The sequence below is a fragment of the Cherax quadricarinatus genome, chromosome 39, assembly GCF_038502225.1.
Source record: "Cherax quadricarinatus isolate ZL_2023a chromosome 39, ASM3850222v1, whole genome shotgun sequence".
Lineage (NCBI taxonomy): Eukaryota > Metazoa > Arthropoda > Malacostraca > Decapoda > Parastacidae > Cherax > Cherax quadricarinatus.
The window spans coordinates 7229521-7253960 of record NC_091330.1 but is presented as its reverse complement, the minus strand read 5'-3'; the positions used below and the strand labels follow the sequence as shown (position 1 = coordinate 7253960).

The 24440-nt window shown below is 39.2% G+C and overlaps 1 protein-coding gene across 1 annotated transcript in view; it reads right to left on the bottom strand.

The window, feature by feature from the left end:
- Positions 1 to 23916, bottom strand: part of LOC128696418 (organic cation transporter-like protein) — a 38739-nt gene extending 14823 nt beyond the window's left edge. Inside the window, exons 1-6 of the mRNA XM_070092321.1 lie at positions 22127 to 23916; positions 17608 to 17806; positions 15367 to 15470; positions 4305 to 4459; positions 2977 to 3186; positions 967 to 1061 (exon numbers count right to left, since the gene is read on the bottom strand). Of these exons, the coding sequence (XP_069948422.1) occupies positions 967 to 1061; positions 2977 to 3186; positions 4305 to 4459; positions 15367 to 15470; positions 17608 to 17806; positions 22127 to 22332 (969 nt within the window). The 5' untranslated portion in view covers positions 22333 to 23916. The remainder of the gene's footprint in view (positions 1 to 966; positions 1062 to 2976; positions 3187 to 4304; positions 4460 to 15366; positions 15471 to 17607; positions 17807 to 22126) is intronic.
- Between the last annotated feature and the right edge of the window lie 524 nt (positions 23917 to 24440).

Here is a 24440-nt window from a genome sequence, read left to right as displayed (position 1 = left end):
CCCCCGCACACACAATTTGTGCGCATAACATTCTCCGTAGTAGAGTTAATGTAAAAATATATTTGAACTTCAGGATTGTTTAACAAACATATCGTGAATTAGATCTCTAGACCAAAATTAATGACTTCAAAAAATTAGTAATATAATCTCCTGTGAAAAGTTCTTTAGATACAATTCAGACGCTCCTTCCTGCGTCAACTCCCAAGCAGATTTTCGAAACTGGAAGTTAGATATTTTTTTTGTAGCCCCGCCTTGATGCAGGCGAGGGATTCTTGATCAAAGGAATGTGACCGATTCTCCTCTTCCTTGAATCGAACCCGAACGCCTTCCCTTCCCAGGCCTTGTATAACCCCAACGGGTGTAGAGCCTCAAAATAATAATATGTCGTTTGTAGAATAAGGGACAACGATGGCTGAGCTGCCCATTCACTAGCGATGCTTAGCAGGAAACAGAATACTATTCATGAGACATCTACACAAACATACCATTGCAGATCAAATGTTCCAGGAAAGTTATAATTTGTTGCTCAGTATGGCTGTGGCATGGACAAAAAAAACTATTTTGAATTAACACTAGTCTTATTGTGTGCAGGAAGATACATATTTATGAATATTACGTGTTAATACGTGAAGGGACGCAACACAGGCTTCTTAGTGGAGCCGTGCAGTTGTATAGTTGAAGGATAATGATAAAGATGTAATTTCCCATGAATTACATAAAGAAATGAGGGGAAGGGAGCATGCTCACTCCTCAGATGTGACAGCAGTTGCACAAGCGTTGATCGAACAACCTGACTCGACAGAGGTCAGCAAATTTGAGTGAGTGAAACTTATACAACTGCAGCAACAGATGTGAAATATTTCCCGGGTATGAAAAGAATTTTCAATATTTTTGTACACATTTGACAATTACAAACATTGTCAAAGTCGTGTCGAACAATATAACTAAAGATCATAAGGGACTCACCTGCACCTGCAGGTCGTGCAACACGTTAGGGGGAATGGTGTGCCCGTTCACTTGAGCTATCTTCTCCAGGATCTTCACTGTTTCCTCCACACGTCCTGGTCAGAGCACAGACAATACTATTATTAAATTAATAGGGGAAACCTAAACCCGTAGGGGTCATACAGCGACTGGGGGAATGAGAAGTATTCAGCTTCGATTCAAGGAAGAGAAAGGCAGGTCTAATTCCTTGGCTCAAAAACCCGTCACTACCATTAGGACTCGTGATTTGGTTGGCTGCGTCCTTAACTCACACATGGAGGATCCGGGATAGATCCCCGGTACGGGTGAAACGTTAGACACGTTTCCTTACACCTACTGCCCCTGTTCACCTAGCAGTAAGTAGGTACCTGGGTGTCAGTTGACTGCTTTGGGATTGCATCCTGGGGACAAGATTAATCTAAGTTGCCCGAAATGCTCTGTATAACCAGGATTTCTTATATAGTATGTCAATGATATCAGCGAGGTCTGAATAAATTGCATCATGTAGAAATAATGATACTAATTGTTATTATTATTAATCAAGCAGGACAGGCAACAGGAAAGGTAATTAGAAGCCATATAAGTGGTTTGCATTATGAACACAAACCAAACCTGGTTTAGTCAAGACCACACCCAGTCTGGTTGTCAAGGACACATCCTGGAGTTTACCTGGAGAGGGTATCGGGGGTCAACGCCCCCGCGGCTCGGTCTGAGACCAGGCCTCACGGTGGATCAGGGTCTGATCAACCAGGCTGTTACTACTGGCCGCACGCAAGTTGACGTACGTACCACAGCCCGGTTGGTCAGGTACTGACTTTAGGTGCCTGTCCAGTGCCTTCTTAAAGACAGCCAGGGGTCTATTGGTAATCCCCCTTCTGTAGGCTGGGAGGCAGTTGAACGGTCTTGGACCCAGGACACTTATTGTGTTAGTCTCTCAATGTTCTCGTTGCACCCCTGCTTTTCACTAGGGGGAATGTTGCATCTCCTGCCGAGTCTTTTGCTTTCATAGGGAGTGATTTTCGTGTGCAGGTTTGGTACCAATCCCTCCAGGACCTTCCAAGTGTATATTATCATGTATCTCTCGCCTGCGTTCCAGGAAATACAGATCAAGGACCTTCAACTGTTCCCAGTAATTTAGGTGCCTTATCGTGCTTATATGTGCCGTGAAAGTTCTTTGTATACTTTCCAGGTCTGCAATGTCGCCAGCCCTGAAGGGGGCAGTTAGTGTGCAGCTGTATTCCAGCCTAGAGAACACAAACGATATGAAGAGAATCATCATGGGCTTGGCGTCCCTAGTTTTGAAGGTTCTCATTATCCATCCTATCATTTTCCTAGCAGATGAGGTAGATACATAAAACCGTTAAAGAAGATACATAAAACTGTTAAAGAAGAATAGTGTGACATTTATCCCTAGTTTATGAATAGTTAGAATCACATCAAAAATCTTTTAGCTTATCATGCGAAACCCTTAAAGGGAATGGGGTGGGGGCAAGTTGCTTTGATGCCGGTGAAGGGTTCTTGAGCCAATGAACTGGAGTTACCTTCACTTCTGATCGAACCTGATCACCTCCCATTACCCTGGAGCTGTATAACCCTTAAGAGTTTAGAGCTTCTTCACGAATACTATAATAATAATAATATGTCATAATTGAATAATGCATCTGGCGTATTCTAGCGATAAATTATATTTAAAATATTCAAAATTAAGTGGGTTCTGTCATGACTTAATATTAACCTTTGATTAGCCCTGATGCGGCATTCGATCCAAATAAGACTATTATTTTGCTAATATCTCGCAAAATAACAAATTGCACAAGAAATAGCTATTTATTTCGTGGTGTAATAGCTTATCAATGTATTGCAAAAAAAAAAAAAAAAAAAAAAAATACCAGAGTTCCGCCTAGGAGAAGCCTTCCTATAATTTTTATATTATAAAAAACTAATAAACTTTATAATTAAAGGGTCCTCGTGAATATAATAATAAATAAATACCCTGGGACAGGAGCCAGCGGGGACTCTCTGGAAGGATCCAGATGGCCAGGCAGGAGAGGACCATGGGAGTGGCCGAGGCAGCAGTAAGAAGACGCCAGTTTCCTGCCCACACCGCAAGCCAAGGTAGTGCCACCGTCCCCGCAGTGTAGAAAAGAGCGATGGAGAGATTAGCCACCAAAGTACGTTTGCAGGGACCAACGTATTCCAGCACTGACAGAGGAGGGAAGCAGAGGAATATCTGAAATTCGGTAGCCACTCGCAACAACGCAGCGCTGTATAGTCCTTGTGGCTTAGCGCTTCTTTTTGATTATAATAATAATAATCGCAACAACGCCAAAAGCTTCTTAGTGATGCTAGTACTACGCTATCCACACAAACACTATTTAGCCGCACCACAACCACACCATGAACCACACCAGCAGCCATTCATCTGCGTAACCCTTCAAGTGAGGTGCCTTGAAGCCGGTGAAGGGCTCTTGATCCAAAGAATTAGAGCAGTACTCCTTAGGATCGAATCAGATTGCTTCCCAATCCCCAGGGTACAGAGCTCCCCATGAAGTAAATAAATACAGCTACAGCAACAGCCATTCATGTAAAAAGACCCCAGATTGCTGTTTTAGTTAGCCTTATTAAAGACAACGTTTCACCTATGGGGATGAGGTGCAATATATTAGAAGGAGTATTATTCAATCTGATGATTGGCCACAACAATATGCTTTGCTCAACAACTGTTATTGCCAGATTCTTGGCTGCTTGAAAACCTATTTTGTTTTTGACCAAAGTTGCAGGCTGTGATGAAGGCGGTTTCTTAATACTTTCTCTAATTTACCACCCTCTTTCATGGCTAGTTTGGCCTACCTATTTCATTGTTATGTGAGTTTGAGTGTGCAACACAAGCATCATTCAAACTGGCTGTTCTGAAAGTATATTTGTGTTCGTTTATGAATACTGACAATTTTTTGGCCGTTTTTTTTCCGACATTTGATCACAACCACCACAAGAAATTTGCTATATCTACTCTTGCAAATCATCACTGCAACCATACACAGGTACTGTAGGTACATATTGGTGAGTACAACTGGTTCTTTCTTCTGTTATGCTCTTCTCAGGTATGAATAATGACCCGAAAATGCCCGTTGTACAGGTGAAGCATTTTTCAATAAACTTGCACTTTGTGCCATTTTTACATGCACTCAGCTATATTCATATACAATTTATTGTTATAAATAAATAACCACATAACTTCACCAACAGCCACTCAGCCCCACTAACAGTTGCACCAACAAATAAATGCTAAGTCACTCCAAAAGTATTAACCGTTTACCTACCTAAGACATACATCATGACAAAGATGTTGTCGAAGGCAAAACCAGCGAAAAACCTATAGACTAGGAAGTCTGGCAGAGAGGTGGAGAAGGCGGTCAGGATGGAGGTAATTGCCCCCACGAAGTTAGTTGCCACCAGTACGGGCACACGGCCATATCTGCAGTAGGAACAATATAACTATCATACTGCATAGGATAGTCGCACATTGCGATTATATTTAGTCTGTTAGAAAATAGGGTGTTAGGATTAATAGGGTGCAGTCTCTTGGGGATCCTGTTCTTTGACCGGATTTCTGCTACCTAGTATGAATCATTTTCTCAAGTTCTAAACTCATGCCAAGAATTGTGTATTACGTTATGGTAAAACACCTAGCTCTCCTGAGTGCTTGATTCTTGTAGGATTGAGTGGCCCTGTGGGTTTGAGCGTCATGTGATTTTCGCTCACCATGAGGCAGGCCAAAACGACACATGGGTTCGAGTCCTCGGCTAGTCGCAGCGATGTTATTGATTAAATAACACTCGTTCGTGATTACAATATATATATATATATATATATATATATATATATATATATATATATATATATATATATATATATATAAATATATATATATATATATGTGTGTCGTGCCGAATATGTAAAACTGGTCAATTAGCAAGAACTCATTTAAAATTCATTCCTTTAAGAAATTTTCTCGTATACGTTTAAAGACATATTTTTTTCATTAATGTTAATGTAAAAATTTATAATTTTGCACCAAAAGAATCTTAGAAAACTTACCTAACCTTATTATAACAAGCGTAATTTATTTTAGCCTAACCCAACTAAATACATTTTAGATTTGTTTACAATAATTTAATACTAAACAAGCACAGTGAAATATATTTTTTCCGTTAGGTTCAAAATGATTTTGGCAAAATTATTGCATACACAAATTTTCACTTGTCCTATATGGCAAGGTAAGCGTTGCTATTTAAGCCAAGATCGCAAGTTCTGCCTATTCGGCACGAAAAATATATATATATATATATATATATATATATATATATATATATATATATATATATATATATATATATATATATATATATATATATATATATATGCAAGGAATTCGCGAGAGCATGCGAAATATACACAAACACTGATCTCTGGCTGAAGGAGACTCGAACCTACGAACCTTAGGACAAGGTACGCAGTGCTTTACCAATCTACCCACACTGGACCAATACCTTGGCGTGTATATATGTATATATATATATATATATATATATATATATATATATATATATATATATATAAATATATATATATATAAATATTATATAATATATATATATATTATATATATATATATATATTATATATATATATATAAATATATATATAAATATTATATATTATATATTAGGGTCTTGGCAAGAGGCGTGGAGTTAAAAGATAAAGAATCACACACAAAGTGGGAGTTGTCACAGCTGCTCTTTGCTGATGACACTGTGCTCTTGGGAGATTCTGAAGAGAAGTTGCAGAGATTGGTGGATGAATTTGGTAGGGTGTGCAAAAGAAGAAAATTAAAGGTGAATACAGGAAAGAGTAAGGTTATGAGGATAACAAAAAGATTAGGTGATGAAAGATTGAATATCAGATTGGAGGGAGAGAGTATGGAGGAGGTGAACGTATTCAGATATTTGGGAGTGAACGTGTCAGCGGATGGGTCTATGAAAGATGAGGTGAATCATAGAATTGATGAGGGAAAAAGAGTGAGTGGTGCACTTAGGAGTCTGTGGAGACAAAGAACTTTGTCCTTGGAGGCAAAGAGGGGAATGTATGAGAGTATAGTTTTACCAACGCTCTTATATGGGTGTGAAGCGTGGGTGATGAATGTTGCAGCGAGGAGAAGGCTGGAGGCAGTGGAGATGTCATGTCTGAGGGCAATGTGTGGTGTGAATAAAATGCAGAGAATTCGTAGTTTGGAAGTTAGGAGGAGGTGCGGGATTACCAAAACTGTTGTCCAGAGGGCTGAGGAAGGGTTGTTGAGGTGGTTCGGACATGTAGAGAGAATGGAGCGAAACAGAATGACTTCAAGAGTGTATCAGTCTGTAGTGGAAGGAAGGCGGGGTAGGGGTCGGCCTAGGAAAGGTTGGAGGGAGGGGGTAAAGGAGGTTTTGTGTGCGAGGGGCTTGGACTTCCAGCAGGCATGCGTGAGCGTGTTTGATAGGAGTGAATGGAGACAAATGGTTTTTAATACTTGACGTGCTGTTGGAGTGTGAGCAAAGTAACATTTATGAAGGGATTCAGGGAAACCGGCAGGCCGGACTTGAGTCCTGGAGATGGGAAGTACAGTGCCTGCACTCTGAAGGAGGGGTGTTAATGTTGCAGTTTAAAAACTGTAGTGTAAAGCACCCTTCTGGCAAGACAGTGATGGAGTGAATGATGGTGAAAGTTTTTCTTTTTCGGGCCACCCTGCCTTGGTGGGAATCGGCCGGTGTGATAATAAAATATATATATATATATATATATATATATATATATATATATTTTTTTTTTTTTTTTTTTTTTTCAACAAGTCGGCCGTCTCCCACCGAGGCAGGGTGACCCAAAAAAGAAAGAAAATCCCCAAAAAGAAAATACTTTCATCATCATTCAACACTTTCACCACACTCGCACATTATCACTGTTTTTGCAGAGGTGCTCAGAATACAACAGTCTAGAAGCATAAACATATAAAGATACACAATATATCCCTCCAAACTGCCAATATCCCAAACCCCTCCTTTAAAGTGCAGGCATTGTAGTTCCCATTTCCAGGACTCAAGTCCGACTATATGAAAATAACCGGTTTCCCTGAATCCCTTCACTAAATATTACCCTGCTCACACTCCAACAGATCGTCAGGTCCCAAGTACCATTCGTCTCCATTCACTCCTATCTACACGCTCACGCACGCTTGCTGGAAGTCCAAGCCCCTTACCCACAAAACCTCCTTTACCCCCTCTCTCCAACCCTTTCGAGGACGACCCCTACCCCGCCTTCCTTCCCCTATAGATTTATATGCTTTCCATGTCATTCTACTGTGATCCATTCTCTCTAAATGACCAAACCACCTCAACAACCCCTCTTCTGCCCTCTGACTAATACTTTTATTAACTCCACACCTTCTCCTAATTTCCACACTCCGAATTTTCTGCATAATATTTACACCACACATTGCCCTTAAACAGGACATCTCCGCTGCCTCCAACCGTCTCCTCGCTGCTGCATTTACCACCCAAGCTTCACACCCATATAAGAGTGTTGGTACTACTATACTTTCATACATTCCCTTCTTTGCCTCCATAGATAACGTTTTTTGACTCCACATATACCTCAACGCACCACTCACCTTTTTTCCCTCATCAATTCTATGATTAACCTCATCCTTCATAAATCCATCCGCCGACACGTCAACTCCCAAGTATCTGAAAACATTCACTTCTTCCATACTCCTCCTCCCCAATTTGATATCCAATTTTTCTTTATCTAAATCATTTGACACCCTCATCACCTTACTCTTTTCTATGTTCACTTTCAACTTTCTACCTTTACACACATTCCCAAACTCATCCACTAACCTTTGCAATTTTTCTTTAGAATCTCCCATAAGCACAGTATCATCAGCAAAAAGTAACTGTGTCAATTCCCATTTTGAATTTGATTCCCCATAATTTAATCCCACCCCTCTCCCAAACACCCTAGCATTTACTTCCTTTACAACCCCATCTATAAATATATTAAACAACCATGGTGACATTACACATCCCTGTCTAAGACCTACTTTTACCGGGAAGTAGTCTCCCTCTCTTCTACACACCCTAACCTGAGCCTCACTATCCTCATAAAAACTCTTTACAGCATTTAATAACTTACCACCTATTCCATATACTTGCAACATCTGCCACATTGCTCCTCTATCCACTCTATCATATGCCTTTTCTAAATCCATAAATGCAATAAAAACTTCCCTATCTTTATCTAAATACTGTTCACATATATGCTTCAATGTAAACACCTGATCTACACATCCCCTACCCACTCTAAAACCTCCTTGCTCATCCGCAATCCTACATTCTGTCTTACCTCTAATTCTTTCAATTATAACCCTACCGTACACTTTTCCTGGTATACTCAGTAAGCTTATTCCTCTATAATTTTTACAGTCTCTTTTGTCCCCTTTCCCTTTATATAAAGGGACTATACATGCTCTCTGCCAATCCCTAGGTACCTTCCCCTCTTTCATACATTTATTAAACAAAAGTACCAACCACTCCAACACTATATCCCCCCCTGCTTTTAACATTTCTGTCATGATCCCATCAGTTCCAGCTGCTTTACCCCCTTTCATTTTACGTAATGCCTCACGTACCTCCCCCACACTTACATTCTGCTCTTCTTCACTCCTAAAAGATGGTATACCTCCCTGACCAGTGCATGAAATTACTGCCTCTGTTTCTTCCTTAACATTTAAAAGTTCCTCAAAATATTCTCGCCATCTTCCCAATACCTCCATCTCCCCATCTACTAACTCCCCTACTCTGTTTTTAACTGACAAATCCATATTTTCCCTAGGCTTTCTTAACTTGTTTAACTCACTCCAAAATTTTTTCTTATTTTCATTAAAATTTCTTGACAGTGCCTCTCCCACTCTATCATCTGCTCTCCTTTTGCACTCTCTCACCACTCTCTTTACCTTTCTTTTACTCTCCATATACTCTGCTCTTCTTATAACACTTCTGCTTTGTAAAAACCTCTCATAAGCTACCTTTTTCTCTTTTATCACACCCTTTACTTCATCATTCCACCAATCACTCCTCTTTCCTCCTGCCCCCACCCTCCTATAACCACAAACTTCTGCCCCACATTCTAATACTGCATTTTTAAAACTATTCCAACCCTCTTCAACCCCCCCACTACTCATCTTTGCACTAGCCCACCTTTCTGCCAATAGTCGCTTATATCTCACCCGAACTTCCTCCTCCCTTAGTTTATACACTTTCACCTCCCTCTTACTTGTTGTTGCCACCTTCCTCTTTTCCCATCTACCTCTTACTCTAACTGTAGCTACAACTAAATAATGATCCGATATATCAGTTGCCCCTCTATAAACATGTACATCCTGGAGCCTACCCATCAACCTTTTATCCACCAATACATAATCTAATAAACTACTTTCATTACGTGCTACATCATACCTTGTATATTTATTTATCCTCTTTTTCATAAAATATGTATTACTTATTACCAAATTTCTTTCTACACATAGCTCAATTAAAGGCTCCCCATTTACATTTACCCCTGGCACCCCAAATTTACCTACTACTCCCTCCATAACATTTTTACCCACTTTAGCATTAAAATCCCCAACCACCAATACTCTCACACTTGATTCAAAACTCCCCACGCATTCACTCAACATTTCCCAAAATCTCTCTCTCTCCTCTACACTTCTCTCTTCTCCAGGTGCATACACGCTTATTATAACCCACTTTTCACATCCAATCTTTATTTTACTCCACATAATCCTTGAATTAATACATTTATAGTCCCTCTTTTCCTGCCATAGCTTATCCTTCAACATTATTGCTACTCCTTCTTTAGCTCTAACTCTATTTGAAACCCCTGACCTAATCCCATTTATTCCTCTCCACTGAAACTCTCCCACCCCCTTCAGCTTTGTTTCACTTAAAGCCAGGACATCCAGCTTCTTCTCATTCATAACATCCACAATCATCTCTTTCTTATCATCTGCACAACATCCACGCACATTCAGACTTCCCACTTTGACAATTTTCTTCTTCTTATTCTTTTTAGTAATCTTTACAGGAAAAGGGGTTACTAGCCCATTGTTCCCGGCATTTTAGTTGACTTTTACAACACGCATGGCTTACGGAGGAAAGATTCTTATTCCACTTCCCCATGGATATAAAAGGAAAATTAATAAGACCAAGAACTATTAAGATAAAATCAAAGAAAACTCAGATGAGTGTGTATAAATAAATGTGTACATGTATGTGTAGTGTGACCTAAGTGTAAGTAGAAGTAGCAAGACATGCCTGTAATCTTGCATATTTATGAGACAGACAAAAGACATCAGCAATCCTACCATCATGTAAAACAATCACAGGCTTCGTTTTACACTCACTTGGCAGGACGGTAGTACCTCCCTGGGTGGTTGCTGTCTACCAACCTACTATATATATGTATATATATGTATGTATATATATATATATATATATATATATATATATATATATATATATATATGTTGGTAGACAGCAACCACCCAGGGAAGTACTACCGTCCTGCCAGATGACTGTGAAACAGAAACCTGTAACTGTTTTGCATGATGGTAGGATTGCTGGTTTCTTTTTCTGTCTCATAAACACGCTAGATAACAGGGATATCTTGCTACTCCTACTTACACTTTGGTCACACTTCACAGACACGCACATGCATATATATATACATACATCTAGGTTTTTTTCCTTTTTCTAAATAGTTCTTGTTCCTCTTTATTTCTTCTATTGTCCATGGGGAAGTGGAAAAGAATCTTTCCTCCGTAAGCCATGCGTGTCGTATGAGGCGACTAAAATGCCGGGAGCAATGGGCTGGTAACCCCTTCTCCTGTAGACATTTACTAAAAGAGAGAAGAAGAAAAACTTTATAAAACTGGAATGCTTAAATGTGCGTGGATGTAGTGCGGATGACAAGAAACAGATGATTGCTGATGTTATGAATGAAAAGAAGTTGGATGTCCTGGCCCTAAGCGAAACAAAGCTGAAGGGGGTAGGGGAGTTTCGGTGGGGGGAAATAAATGGGATTAAATCTGGAGTATCTGAGAGAGTTAGAGCAAAGGAAGGGATAGCAGTAATGTTGAATGATCAGTTATGGAAGGAGAAAAGAGAATATGTAAATTCAAGAATTATGTGGATTAAAGTAAAGGTTGGATGCGAGAAGTGGGTCATAATAAGCGTGTATGCACCTGGAGAAGAGAGGAATGCAGAGGAGAGAGAGAGAGATTTTGGGAGATGTTAAGTGAATGTATAGGAGCCTTTGAACCAAGTGAGAGAGTAATTGTGGTAGGGGACCTGAATGCTAAAGTAGGAGAAACTTTTAGAGAGGGTGTGGTAGGTAAATTTGGGGTGCCAGGTGTAAATGATAATGGGAGCCCTTTGATTGAACTTTGTATAGAAAGGGGTTTAGTTATAGGTAATACATATTTTAAGAAAAAGAGGATAAATAAGTATACAAGATATGATGTAGGGCGAAATGACAGTAGTTTGTTGGATTATGTATTGGTAGATAAAAGACTGTTGAGTAGACTTCAGGATGTACATGTTTATAGAGGGGCCACAGATATATCAGATCACTTTCTAGTTGTAGCTAAACTGAGAGTAAAAGGTAGATGGGATACAAGGAGAATAGAAGCATCAGGGAAGAGAGAGGTGAAGGTTTATAAACTAAAAGAGGAGGCAGTTAGGGTAAGATATAAACAGCTATTGGAGGATAGATGGGCTAATGAGAGCATAGGCAATGGGATCGAAGAGGTATGGGGTAGGTTTAAAAATGTAGTGTTAGAGTGTTCAGCAGAAGTTTGTGGTTACAGGAAAGTGGGTGCGGGAGGGAAGAGGAGCGATGATGTGAAGAGAGTAGTAAGGGAGAAAAAGTTAGCATATGAGAAGTTTTTACAAAGTAGAAGTGATGCAAGGAGGGAAGAGTATATGGAGAAAAAGAGAGAGGTTAAGAGAGTGGTGAAGCAATGTAAAAAGAGAGCAAATGAGAGAGTGGGTGAAATGTTATCAACAAATTTTGTTGAAAATAAGAAAAAGTTTTAGAGTGAGATTAACAAGTTAAGAAAGCCTAGAGAACAAATGGATTTGTCAGTTAAAAATAGGAGAGGAGAGTTATTAAATGGAGAGTTAGAGGTATTGGGAAGATGGAGGGAATATTTTGAGGAATTGTTAAATGTTGATGAAGATAGGGAAGCTGTGATTTCGTGTATAGGGCAAGGAGGAACAACATCTTGTAGGAGTGAGGAAGAGCCAGTTGTGAGTGTGGGGGAAGTTCGTGAGGCAGTAGGTAAAATGAAAGGGGGTAAGGCAGCCGGGATTGATGGGATAAAGATAGAAATGTTAAAAGCAGGTGGGGATATAGTTTTGGAGTGGTTGGTGCAATTATTTAATAAATGTATGGAAGAGGGTAAGGTACCTAGGGATTGGCAGAGAGCATGCATAGTTCCTTTGTATAAAGGCAAAGGGGATAAAAGAGAGTGCAAAAATTATAGGGGGATAAGTCTGTTGAGTATACCTGGCAAAGTGTATGGTAGAGTTATTATTGAAAGAATTAAGAGTAAGACGGAGAATAGGATAGCAGATGAACAAGGAGGCTTTAGGAAAGGTAGGGGGTGTGTGGACCAGGTGTTTGCAGTGAAACATATAAGTGAACAGTATTTAGATAAGGCTAAAGAGGTCTTTGTGGCATTTATGGATTTGGAAAAGGCGTATGACAGGGTGGATAGGGGGGCAATGTGGCAGATGTTGCAGGTGTATGGTGTAGGAGGTAGGTTACTGAAAGCAGTGAAGAGTTTTTACGAGGATAGTGAGGCTCAAGTTAGAGTATGTAGGAAAGAGGGAAATTTTTTCCCAGTAAAAGTAGGCCTTAGACAAGGATGTGTGATGTCACCGTGGTTGTTTGATATATTTATAGATGGGGTTGTAAGAGAAGTAAATGCGAGGGTCTTGGCAAGAGGCGTGGAGTTAAAAGATAAAGAATCACACATAAAGTGGGAGTTGTCACAGTTGCTCTTTGCTGATGACACTGTGCTCTTGGGAGATTCTGAAGAGAAGTTGCAGAGATTGGTGGATGAATTTGGTAGGGTGTGCAAAAGAAGAAAATTGAAAGTGAATACAGGAAAGAGTAAGGTTATGAGGATAACAAAAAGATTAGGTGATGAAAGATTGGATATCAGATTGGAGGGAGAGAGTATGGAGGAGGTGAATGTATTCAGATATTTGGGAGTGGACGTGTCAGTGGATGGGTCTATGAAAGATGAGGTGAATCATAGAATTGATGATTGGAAAAGGGTGAGTGGTGCACTTAGGAGTCTGTGGAGACAAAGAACTTTGTCCTTGGAGGGAAAGAGGGGAATGTATGAGAGTATAGTTTTACCAACGCTCTTATATGGGTGTGAAGCATGGGTGATGAATGTTGCAGCGAGGAGAAGGCTGGAGGCAGTGGAGATGTCATGTCTGAGAGCAATGTGTGGTGTGAATATAATGCAGAGAATTCGTAGTTTGGAAGTTAGGAGGAGGTGCGGGATTACCAAAACTGTTGTCCAGAGGGCTGAGGAAGGGTTGTTGAGGTGGTTTGGACATGTAGAGAGAATGGAGCGAAACAGAATAACTTCAAGAGTGTATCAGTCTGTAGTGGAAGGAAGGCAGGGTAGGGGTCGGCCTAGGAAAGGTTGGAGGGAGGGGGTAAAGGAGGTTTTGTGTGCGAGGGGCTTGGACTTCCAGCAGGCATGCGTGAGCGTGTTTGATAGGAGTGAATGGAGACAAATGGTTTTTAATACTTGACGTGCTGTTGGAGTGTGAGCAAAGTAACATTTATGAAGGGGTTCAGGGAAACCGGCAGGCCGGACTTGAGTCCTGGAGATGGGAAGTACAGTGCCTGCACTCTGAAGGAGGGGTGTTAATGTTGCAGTTTAAAAACTGTAGTGTAAAGCACCCTTTTGGCAAGACAGTGATGGAGTGAATGATGGTGAAAGTTTTTCTTTTTCGGGCCACCCTGCCTTGGTGGGAATCGGCCAGTGTAATATATATATATATATATATATATATATATATATATATATATATATATATATATATATATATATATATATATATATATATATATATATCAACAAACCAGCCATATCCCACCAAGACAGGATGGCCCCAAAAGAAAAATGAAAGTTTCTCTTTTTAAATTTAGTAATTTATACAAGAGAAGGGGTTACTAGCCCCTTGCCCCCGGCATATTAGTTGCCTTTTACAACACACATGGCTTACGAAGGATGAATTCTGTTCCACTTCCCCATGGAGATAAGAGGAAATAAACAAGAACAAGAACTAGAAAGAAAATAGCAGAAAACCCAGAGGGGTGTGTATATATATGCTTATACATGTATGTGTAGTGTGGCCTAAGTGTAAGTAGAAGCATCAAGACGTACCTGAAATCTTGCATGTTTATGAGACAGAAAAAAGGACACCAGCAATCCTACCATCATGTAAAACAATTACAGGCTTTCGTTTTACAGTCACTTGGCAAGACGGTAGTACCTCCCTGGGCGGTTGCTGTCTACCAACCTACTACCTAGGATATATATATATATTTATATATATATATATATATATATGTATATATATATATATATATATATATATATATATATATATATATATATATATATATATATATATATATACTATGAAACTAATGAAGCTTAAGCCATATCAGTTCAAGTTTCAGGGCCCCAAAAATGTTGGTACGCCACTGCATATGAATGCCCCTAACAATTCGCGAAGAAGCAACATTTACAAACATTATCTTAGACCAGAGAAGGACTCGAACTTCCGTATTCTCTGTGAAAGAACACAGAGCTATACCATGTATTAAGCTAGTTATATGTGGCCATGACACTGTACCTGCACCGTAAGATATATGGTTAGATACAAGTATAAAATACTTGCAACAAATCTATTACACAACTGAGAATTATTAATTATAAAGATATAATAAGTGTACTAGGTGGCTCGTTACTCTATGGTATCACCTTTGGCTCACAACTGAATTACCCGAAGACGACGAGCACGTTTATTGTACTACCCTTTGTCACCTATGCTAGTGGAAAAAGGTACCTGTTAACTGTCGTGTGTGGATAGGGTTGGATTTTAAATTTAGATAGGGTAGAACAAGTTCTTAGCCTGTAATTTTAAATAGTTAAATTACCACATAGACATACATAAGAAAAAGTGAATCACTAACCTGTCGGCCGCCCACCCGCTGATAGGGCCACCAATGACGGCTCCCAGGAAGAATACTGACTGGGCCAGCGTGGCGTACCACTTCTTGTCACATACCCACGACAGCTGCCGGTGTAAACGATTTTTTTAATGTTTTTCTATTTTTATTTTGAACCTGTTAAAGCCACATAAACTGATTTATTTCTATTGGAATCTCTCATTAGGATGCTACTTATAATAGTCGATTAAGACCCAGTTTACTGCTAGGTGAACAGGGACAGCAGGTTTAATGATCTTTGCCTTATTATTATTATTATTATTATTATTATTATTATTATTGAGAGAATGAGCTTTGCCATGTCTTATCCGGCCCAAATATCAAACCTAAGTTCTTTCGGTTGTGAGCCGAAAGTTCGGTCTCAGTAGCAGCTGTGGTAGAGCGTTCGATTTTCAAGCTGATCGAGACGCATGAGGAAGTCTTCTTACTCCTGCTAACCTAAGTAGTAAATAGGCACCTGTGCATTGTCGTATGTAGTGGGGTGCACCTTGGGAGTGGTTATATACCTTACAGTGAGCTAGTTTTAAAATAAGCTAAAGAAGAATAACAATTCATAGCTTGTAAATTTTAGTGTAAAGAAATGTAATGGTAGGAGTGCGAATCTGTTGCTTGGTACTTGCAGATGCACACACTGCTAGCAGACCACTGCCGTGGTCTGCTAGCAGTGTGTGTATCTGCTCGAGTGTGCATCTGCATGTGCTAGGCCTACTAACCTCTTTCAGTGACCTGAGTTTCATTGTACGCGGCTGGAGTTCTACACAAACTCGCTCCCATACCCTTTACAACTTATTTTCACACTGCTGCAACTCGCTACCCTTCTACAACTCAAACTCGCCTGCACCTTACTTTCACCCTTCTTAATCTCGTATTCGTCTAACCCATTTGTATTATTTTAATTCATAAAAGTTGGCCACACTTCTCTAGCACACAAGCACCGGCATTCTCTCTTCATGTTCTCTTCTTCACAATGGATGATGCTTCTTACGTGAGATATGCCACGATAAGGTACTAGGGTTATTGGGGCCGTGGAGCAGGCCGTCATAAGATTAATGTTGCTGTCTTACATATGATTTAAGCGAGTTTAGCGCTTAGCTTTGATGATGATAATAATAATAATAATAATAATAATAATAACAATATATGATTTAAACAAAGTGATCTTAGCTTTGATAATAATAATAATAATAATATATGATTTAAAGTGATCTGTATACCTTAAGTTTAATTACATTGTCATCTATAATAGAAATGTAACTATTACATATCCTACCGCCAATAAATACGTTAATACACCGACTCAAAATATCACTTTTTTATTAGTGTCACGGTCACGTATTTGACGTTCTTAGTCAAAGTGATATGCTGACGTTGATTATGAGAATGGCTGCCTGAATAGCTTTCCCGGTGGCGGCGGCAACATAAACGTTATATAGTGGTACAACCAATCCCCGCTTTATGAGTGATACTCGTGCTTTTTTGAACGTTTCTGGATAAGCTCGGCCATTTTATTGCCAGAGGAATTCCTGCTTGTTTTTAATTTGCTTATCTAGGGATAAACATGTTTTTATAGGCTTATGCACTCAAACTCAATATAATATAAATATAAGGAATAGTTTCTATAAGTTTACGGGAGGATTCTTACTTAGTAAGAAAATTAACGTAGAATAAGTTGAGCATAAATGTTTTCTGTAATAGTTTACGGGAGGATTCTTAATTAGTAAGAAAATTAACGTAGAATAAGTTGAACATAAATGTTTTCTGTAATAGTTTACGGGAGGATTCTTACTTAGTAAGAAAATTAACGTAGAATAAGTTGAGCATAAATGTTTTCTGTAATAAAGCTATCAGCAATCTGAGCATTACTAACTGAACTCTGGCAAGAATATATAAACAGGATAAGCACATATGTAAAATTTACACTGGCTAATACAGTACTTATACCGCATAACAAGCATAAGACTGGCTAATACAGTATTTATTTATACCGTATATATACAGCCTTGTCTCTTACTTTCACATTCTCATGAACCTTAACCTAACTGAAGCTTTTTCTTTTTAGACAATGTAGACTTGCTGAGATATGCCATTCTTTGTATACTTTCGCTACATGTAAATAAAGTTTACAGTGATTGCAAAATTTTACTACAATAGTCACATACAATGGTCAAATAAAAAGCAAAAGAAGAGTACCGGAGGAACTTTTACCTCTGAGACAATGGTGTGATAGTTTCCTGTGGTGGAGATATCGTACTCCCACACCCAGCAGCTCTTCACCGGCCATGAGGTGTTCGGTGACGTCACGCCATCCAGCAACAACTTCTCGTAGGGTACATCGTACGCCTGGCAGCGGCTCCGCGTGGCTGTGCCGAGTGCGTCAACAGTAATGGGGATACTTAAGTTACGTCTGTCAGGGGATAAGATCAGATAAGACATCCGTTAAATACAGAGGGAGCAGTAGTAATGAAATAAAGATGATGTAATCAATCCTTCAACTACTGGAGAACACTTAAATAGTAATAATAATAACCTTGCATCAAAATAAGTCTCCTAGCCCCCCTTCCCTAAGCCCTCCAGTACAGAAATTCTCGTGCTGCCAATGTTTTTGATTAGCCGATTTCATAATTCTCTTTCGAAACTAATCCTGAAACATAAATTAAGTTATTTTATGTTATGAACATTTTTAACAAGAATAAGTTATGTTTCAGGATTAGTTTCGAAACATTTAATCTATCAAAGAATTTTGTTAACTGTTTTCCTAGGTGGGAACCCCTCAAGGAAGGTTCCTTGATGTTGGTGAGGGGCTCTTGATTTAGGGAATTGGATCTGTGCTCCAGTTCCCCGAATTAAGCCTGAATGCCTTCCACATCCCCCCCCCCCCAGGCGCTGTAAAATCCTCCGGGTTTAGCGCTTCCCCCTTGATTATAATAATAATAATCCTAGGTGGGAAGAAAGAGAAAATGTTCAAGTTTCAAGACTAGCTTTGTTTAGGTTAACTGCAGGTATTTTTTTTAAAGAATGCATTAAGCATATAATTACGATAAGCATACAGTGATTATAAATTATGAATATTTAATCTAGGGTAACTCAACAAATCAAAATGTTACCAATTAGGAATTTCACTTTTTGTAAAAATGTTTTATGGCCTTTTCTTATAGCTGGATCATAGACCTGAGAGCAGCTCTCACAAAACTTTCCTATAGTGCCACAAACCTGTTCAGGTCCATCCTGGAACACTGCATTTTCACATTACATGGAAAGCCTGTTTTCTTAAGTCAAAATATATGTTAATCAGTTAGGTGGTACCCGTTTTCAGTAGGCTGGTGAGGTGTATGAGCAGTGGAAAACTGAAAACCACTCTCGTACCACGAGTGTTGCACGTGCAGATTTGAACGATGATGTATTTAAGGCAGAAAACAGTTATCTTTAGTTTTAAGATTTGTATATCGAATTCAGGTACTTTACTAACATAATTGTGGAAATTTTTGAATTTTCCTAAATTCAGTATGTGTAAATTTGAATAATACAATAATTGTATAATAAAATGTGATGCTGATTTGACCCTTCCGAGAAATTTCGAGTGAGGGGGGGGGGAAACAGCTGCCGAGTGACACAGACGGGGACGCCATTGGTAATTTGTGGGCACTGGTTGTCGTGGAAAATTCTGCTAATTATCCGACGTCTTCTGAGCCAAATTGGGGGGTTCGGCCTGAATTTGTAATTAGGAACCAGTGTTAATGTTCCCTGCTGAAGAATTGGGACAGGAAACCTCAAGAATTACATGTGGATAGCGGAAGATACGATCATTACTCACAGGGAAGTGTGCCATTAGTCCTTGCATTTAGATCTCTAACTGGTCAGTGTAGGGTTTAGGTGTCAGGCCCGTGTGATCCATCTGCAGTAATTAAATGGTAAGTGGTAATACGAATATCTTTTGTGTACCCAGTAAACCTAATCATATGCAGTCCACGACTTTAATTTACCAGAGTAGTTGGTTTTAATACTGTAATTATTAATTTAATGCCAGGTCTAGCTTTTTGTGAGTGAAGAAGTGGGTATCGATGAAGTTATAGTTCAGTGACCTGCCATGACTTAGGTCCCACTTATCTCACCCAAATTACTTGCATGTAATAATTCAGGTAATACCCTGTAAACCTCATACAGGCAAACAAACCATACCACGGGTGGGGATAGAACCCGCGATCACAGAGTCGTAAAACTCCAGCCCGACGCGCTAGCCACTGGGCCAGCCGGCAGGTAATTTACTCACATAATAAAACAATAATTAAAAAATGGATTACTGGAGAATGCCTCTTTTTTGATCGGCTTCAAATTTTCAGTGCTGGCGTTTTTGCTCGGAAGGTTCGCATTGTTTGGGCTGCGCAAGTTTCAGTTTGCCAATTTTAATAAATTGAGATACTGGTTAACATGCAATAACCGGAGAATGATGCTTCTGATCAGTTTATAACTCTGAACACTAGTGTACCATACACAGAAAATGTTTGGATTGATGTTGGAATGTGTAGGTTCCAATATATTTTTATAAATTGGATTCCATTTTCCGTGAAAATACTCGATAATATCTCTTCGTATCGGCTTCAAACTTTCAATGCTAGTATGTCGTACCATTCCCTGGTATAGCAGACTAAATGATGTTTCATAAAATAAATAGTAGATTGGTTTCCATGATATAACAGGGAGACCAACCTCTTTCACCCTAAAAAAAAGTCTCTATACTTTCAGTATACCTGGAGAGGGTTTCGGAGGTCAACGCCCCCTCGGCCCGGTCTGAAACCAGGTCTCGTTGCCTTTTTTCAGAGTGATTCCTATAATAGTTTTACAGTTCGACAGGATTGAATTCTAGCTCCTGCGCCTCTTGCTAGTGTTCATCTACAGCTCCTCTGCCTTTCGCGCATGTTGCTCTACAGTTCTTGGACCTTTTGATGGTTTTAAAATGCAGGAACTACGCTTGTGTATTCGTGGGCCTCTTGAAATTGTTGATTTACAGCTCCCTGAGCACTTGGAAGGGTTGAATTAGAACTCCTAGGTGTGTTAAGGGAGTTGAACTGCAGCTTCTGTGCCTATTGAGTTTGACGTACAACTATTAGGCCTCTCGCGTTCAGTAGGCTATGGTTGTGATACAAGGGATAATCTCAAAACGCGCAGCGAGCGAAACAAATTTTGTAAATTATTTGTATTAACTGATTTCAGTGAAGGAGAAAAAATATTCAAATATGCCAAACTGTACAAATAACCTGTGCTACGCAAGCTAAAAGAATTATTAACATGCAAAAGTTGCAGTCAAAACTAAAATTTTTATGCAATAAACAAAAAAAGTTGTACGTCAGCGTTAAAGGCTAGAATGTGTTGCTAAGACCAGTGTTTCCGTTGGCAGTCCTTCCCCGTACTTGAGTGTACTCATTTAGTTGTGTCCAAAGGGAATGATCATAGCTCTTGAGCTTCGCCTTTGTTCAATTGCCTGTCGAATCCATGTATAGTAAGATTGTGATTGTGGTGTCCTGTCTCGAGTATTTAGCTTTGTGTGCGTGTGATAAACGGACAGAGAGGATCAGGGAAGTGCCAACAATGATCAAAGCGTAAACACGGGAATTCTCCTCACTTCTGCCATGTTCCGCATCCGAGACAGAATTAATATTTGTGTATTACTGTTGTCTTCAAATGTTAATCACAAATTAGGTTTAAAATCTGAGATGCTGTTTATTAGTTTAATATCTTTATTATACACCCCATACCCATCCTGTGGGCGGTAGTCAAAAGATTACAAAGGTACATAATGGGTCCAGGGACTGGACCCCAAAGTTATGATAGCTGAACTAGTTACAAAGGTAATGAACCCCAGGTAGATCTGGTCACAATCATGGCAAGTTACAAAGGTAATGAATCAGCCTCACTCCTATACATGGTTACAGTCATGAACAAATTACAAAGTAAAAGAAACGAATTTTGACACCTATACTCTGCGTTATTTTCAAATTCATTTGTTTGGAGAGCATGCCAATGCAATATGTTAATTACTTAAAAATAGAATTATTACAGTTCTGTTGTAAGATATTTTTCTTCGCATTTTATCGAGTGGTTGCATGTAAGAATGCGTCAGTACTGGCGTAATTATAGCCCGGCTTGCATTTATTCTCTTTATTTACTAAGTCTTGCAACTTGTCTGGCATTCTCTTGTTCAGTACAGCCTTTCTTTTTTTTCCTATTCTAACCATGCTGTTATAGCCGTGGGTGTCACGTTTCGGAATTATATTAACCAAAACAATAAAAAAAAGTTAAACCCGTATGAAAATTCACCCATGAAAATGCATCTATGTTGAAAAATCTGGGAATACCTGTTTCAGAAAAGTGAAAGGAATCAAAATATGATGATTATTTCGCATAAAGAGGCACTATGGATCCAAGTATTTAATTAACATAGGCTTACAATTTTTTTTTATATATTATAAACACTGACGAATAAGTAGAAACCTCTCCCACCCACTCACAACGAATGAATATGTAATCGAATATATGGACTACCTATTATCTATACTTCACCTACCCCCTTAATTACGTTAGTAGAGGTAGCGTGTCTCACAGTTAGCTTGTTAAGGATCGAGCCTTCAACAATCCATGCCCTAAACGACACAGATTTTAGCTCTTCATACAAAGTACAAGTATAACATCACTCCTTTGTTCCGATCAATATGAATATTCACACTATTACCTGAGTTCGAGGCTGATGTTGGCGTGCATGAGCTCCGACACGGCACACCAGTGTTCAGGTGGGAGGGTGATGAAGAACTGCACGAAGTAGATGAACACCAAATTGAGACAGAATGGAGCCAGGCCCAGGAATAACAACCACTGGTACTTTCCAAACTCTCCGGCGTAGGTCAAAACATCGTCGAAATCTAAGTATTCTTCCGCCATTTTTGCCAAGGTTTTAGCGAAGCTTTTCCCGACTATCAGCGCTGTATAGCCCTTGTGGCTTAGCGCTTCTTTTTTATTATAAAAATAATAATTTTCCCGACTACGATACAATAAGCTTGTGCTACTCTTAGTGAAACTAGTTATAAAAAGTTATATAATAGTGAACTTTCTATTAAAATTTTTGTATTCTACTTTTGATACGTAACTGAGGATTTTGGAAGCACTTGATTCGAGTGATGTTACTAAGGGAGAGTCAAGTCTTAAAATGATCTAAACAACTGTTCTCCTCCAGGAAGCCTACGTGTTCTCCTGGATTTTCCCACTATGACATCTGTAGCTAAATTTAAGTACGCTTGTGAACTTAACGTACTATTTTAATTATTCGTGATTACAAAAAAATCAATGTTACGAAGCTTTCCTTTAGAGAGATTCTCTAAAATTTATCCTCAAGAAATTATTTGCAAATAAATGATTAAAATTTGACACTTACGTCAGTCACTCTCCAGTTATTTCTTATTGACACGTAAGTAAATTTACTTTCCTAATTTCCTACGATGTTGCCGAGTTTATAGGGGTTCTTCATGACTTTCATTGAGTACGGTGGCGCTTGACTGAAGTCAAGTAGTATGAGTGTGTTACTAGATCAAGTGGTACTTGACTAATATTGCGTCTAGTAGTATTTGATGACTAGCTTTGAGTCTAATGGTCCTTGATGCTAGTGCTGATTCTGGAGGTCCTTGATGCTAGTGGTGAGTCTAGTGGTACTTGACGCTAGTACTGCCTAGTGGAACTTGACACTAGTACTGTCTAGTAGTACTTGATGTTACTAGTATTGATTCTAGAGGTGCTTAATTCTAGTATTGAGTGGTGGAGCTTGTTGACACTGGTACTGAATGTACTGGTACTGGACACTAGTACTGAGTAGTAGTAGTAGTACTTGGTGACACTAATATCTAGATAAGTGGTACTTGATGACACTAGTACCGAGGGTAGTAGTAATTGTTGACACTAGTAATGAGCCTAGTGATAATTTGACACTAGTAATGAGCCTAATGATAATTTATGACACTAGTACTGAGTCTAGTTGTACTTGTTGACACTAAAATTAAGTCTAGTAGTAATTGGTGACACTGGTACTGAGTCTAGTGGTACTTGATGATACTAGTAAGTCTAGTGATATGTGATGACACTAATACTGAGCCTAGTAGTAGTTGTTGAAACCAGTATTGAGTCAAGTGGTGTGTGATGGCACTATCACTGAGTCAATTGGTACTTGTTGACACTATTACTGAATCTTGGGGTACTTCATGATGATAGTATTGAATCTAGTGGTTCTTGATTATACTAGTGTTGATTCTAGTTGTACTTGATACTGGCACTAAGTCTAGGAGCACTTGATGACATTAGTGCTGAGACAGGCTAATTAGCGGCTAAATTCCCACTTGCATTCTTTAAGTATCCTTGACAGTCAGTGCCCGAGCAGCCAGGCTGTGGTTCGTACGTTGGATTGCCTGCTGCCAGCAGTAACAGCCTGGTTGATCAGGCCATGATTCATCGGGAGGCTTGGTCGGGGACCGGGCTGCGGGATGTTGACACTCAGGTAGGTAGTGATACTTGATGGCACTTGCACTGAGTCTAGTGATACTTGGTGACACTAGTACCAGATGGCGTGTACTTGTTCTGACTTAATATGCTGGCATTCAAGGGAGAATCATTGATGCCACTGAAATGGACTTTATCCGAGAAATCAGAGCTTCCTTCTTCCTCGGATCTCACCTGATTGGCTCCCATTTCCTCGGTGCTGTATAACCTCTATGGGTTTAGCGCTTCCGGTGAATATAATAATAAATAATAACAAAACCTTGCTTTAACATTATATTTTTTCTCCTATGTAATCTTGATTTATTCTTTATCTTTGTTATTGTTATGAGGTCACCCATCGTGTTTTTTAAAATTAAATTATTATTATTATTATTATTATTATTATTATTATTATTATTATACACTACTCGCATTATGGATGAAAGCTAAACCATAAGAGTTACGTATATAGCGCCAGAAAACATTTCACAACACTTTGAAGACGAGGAAGAGGAAACGCCTCCTCA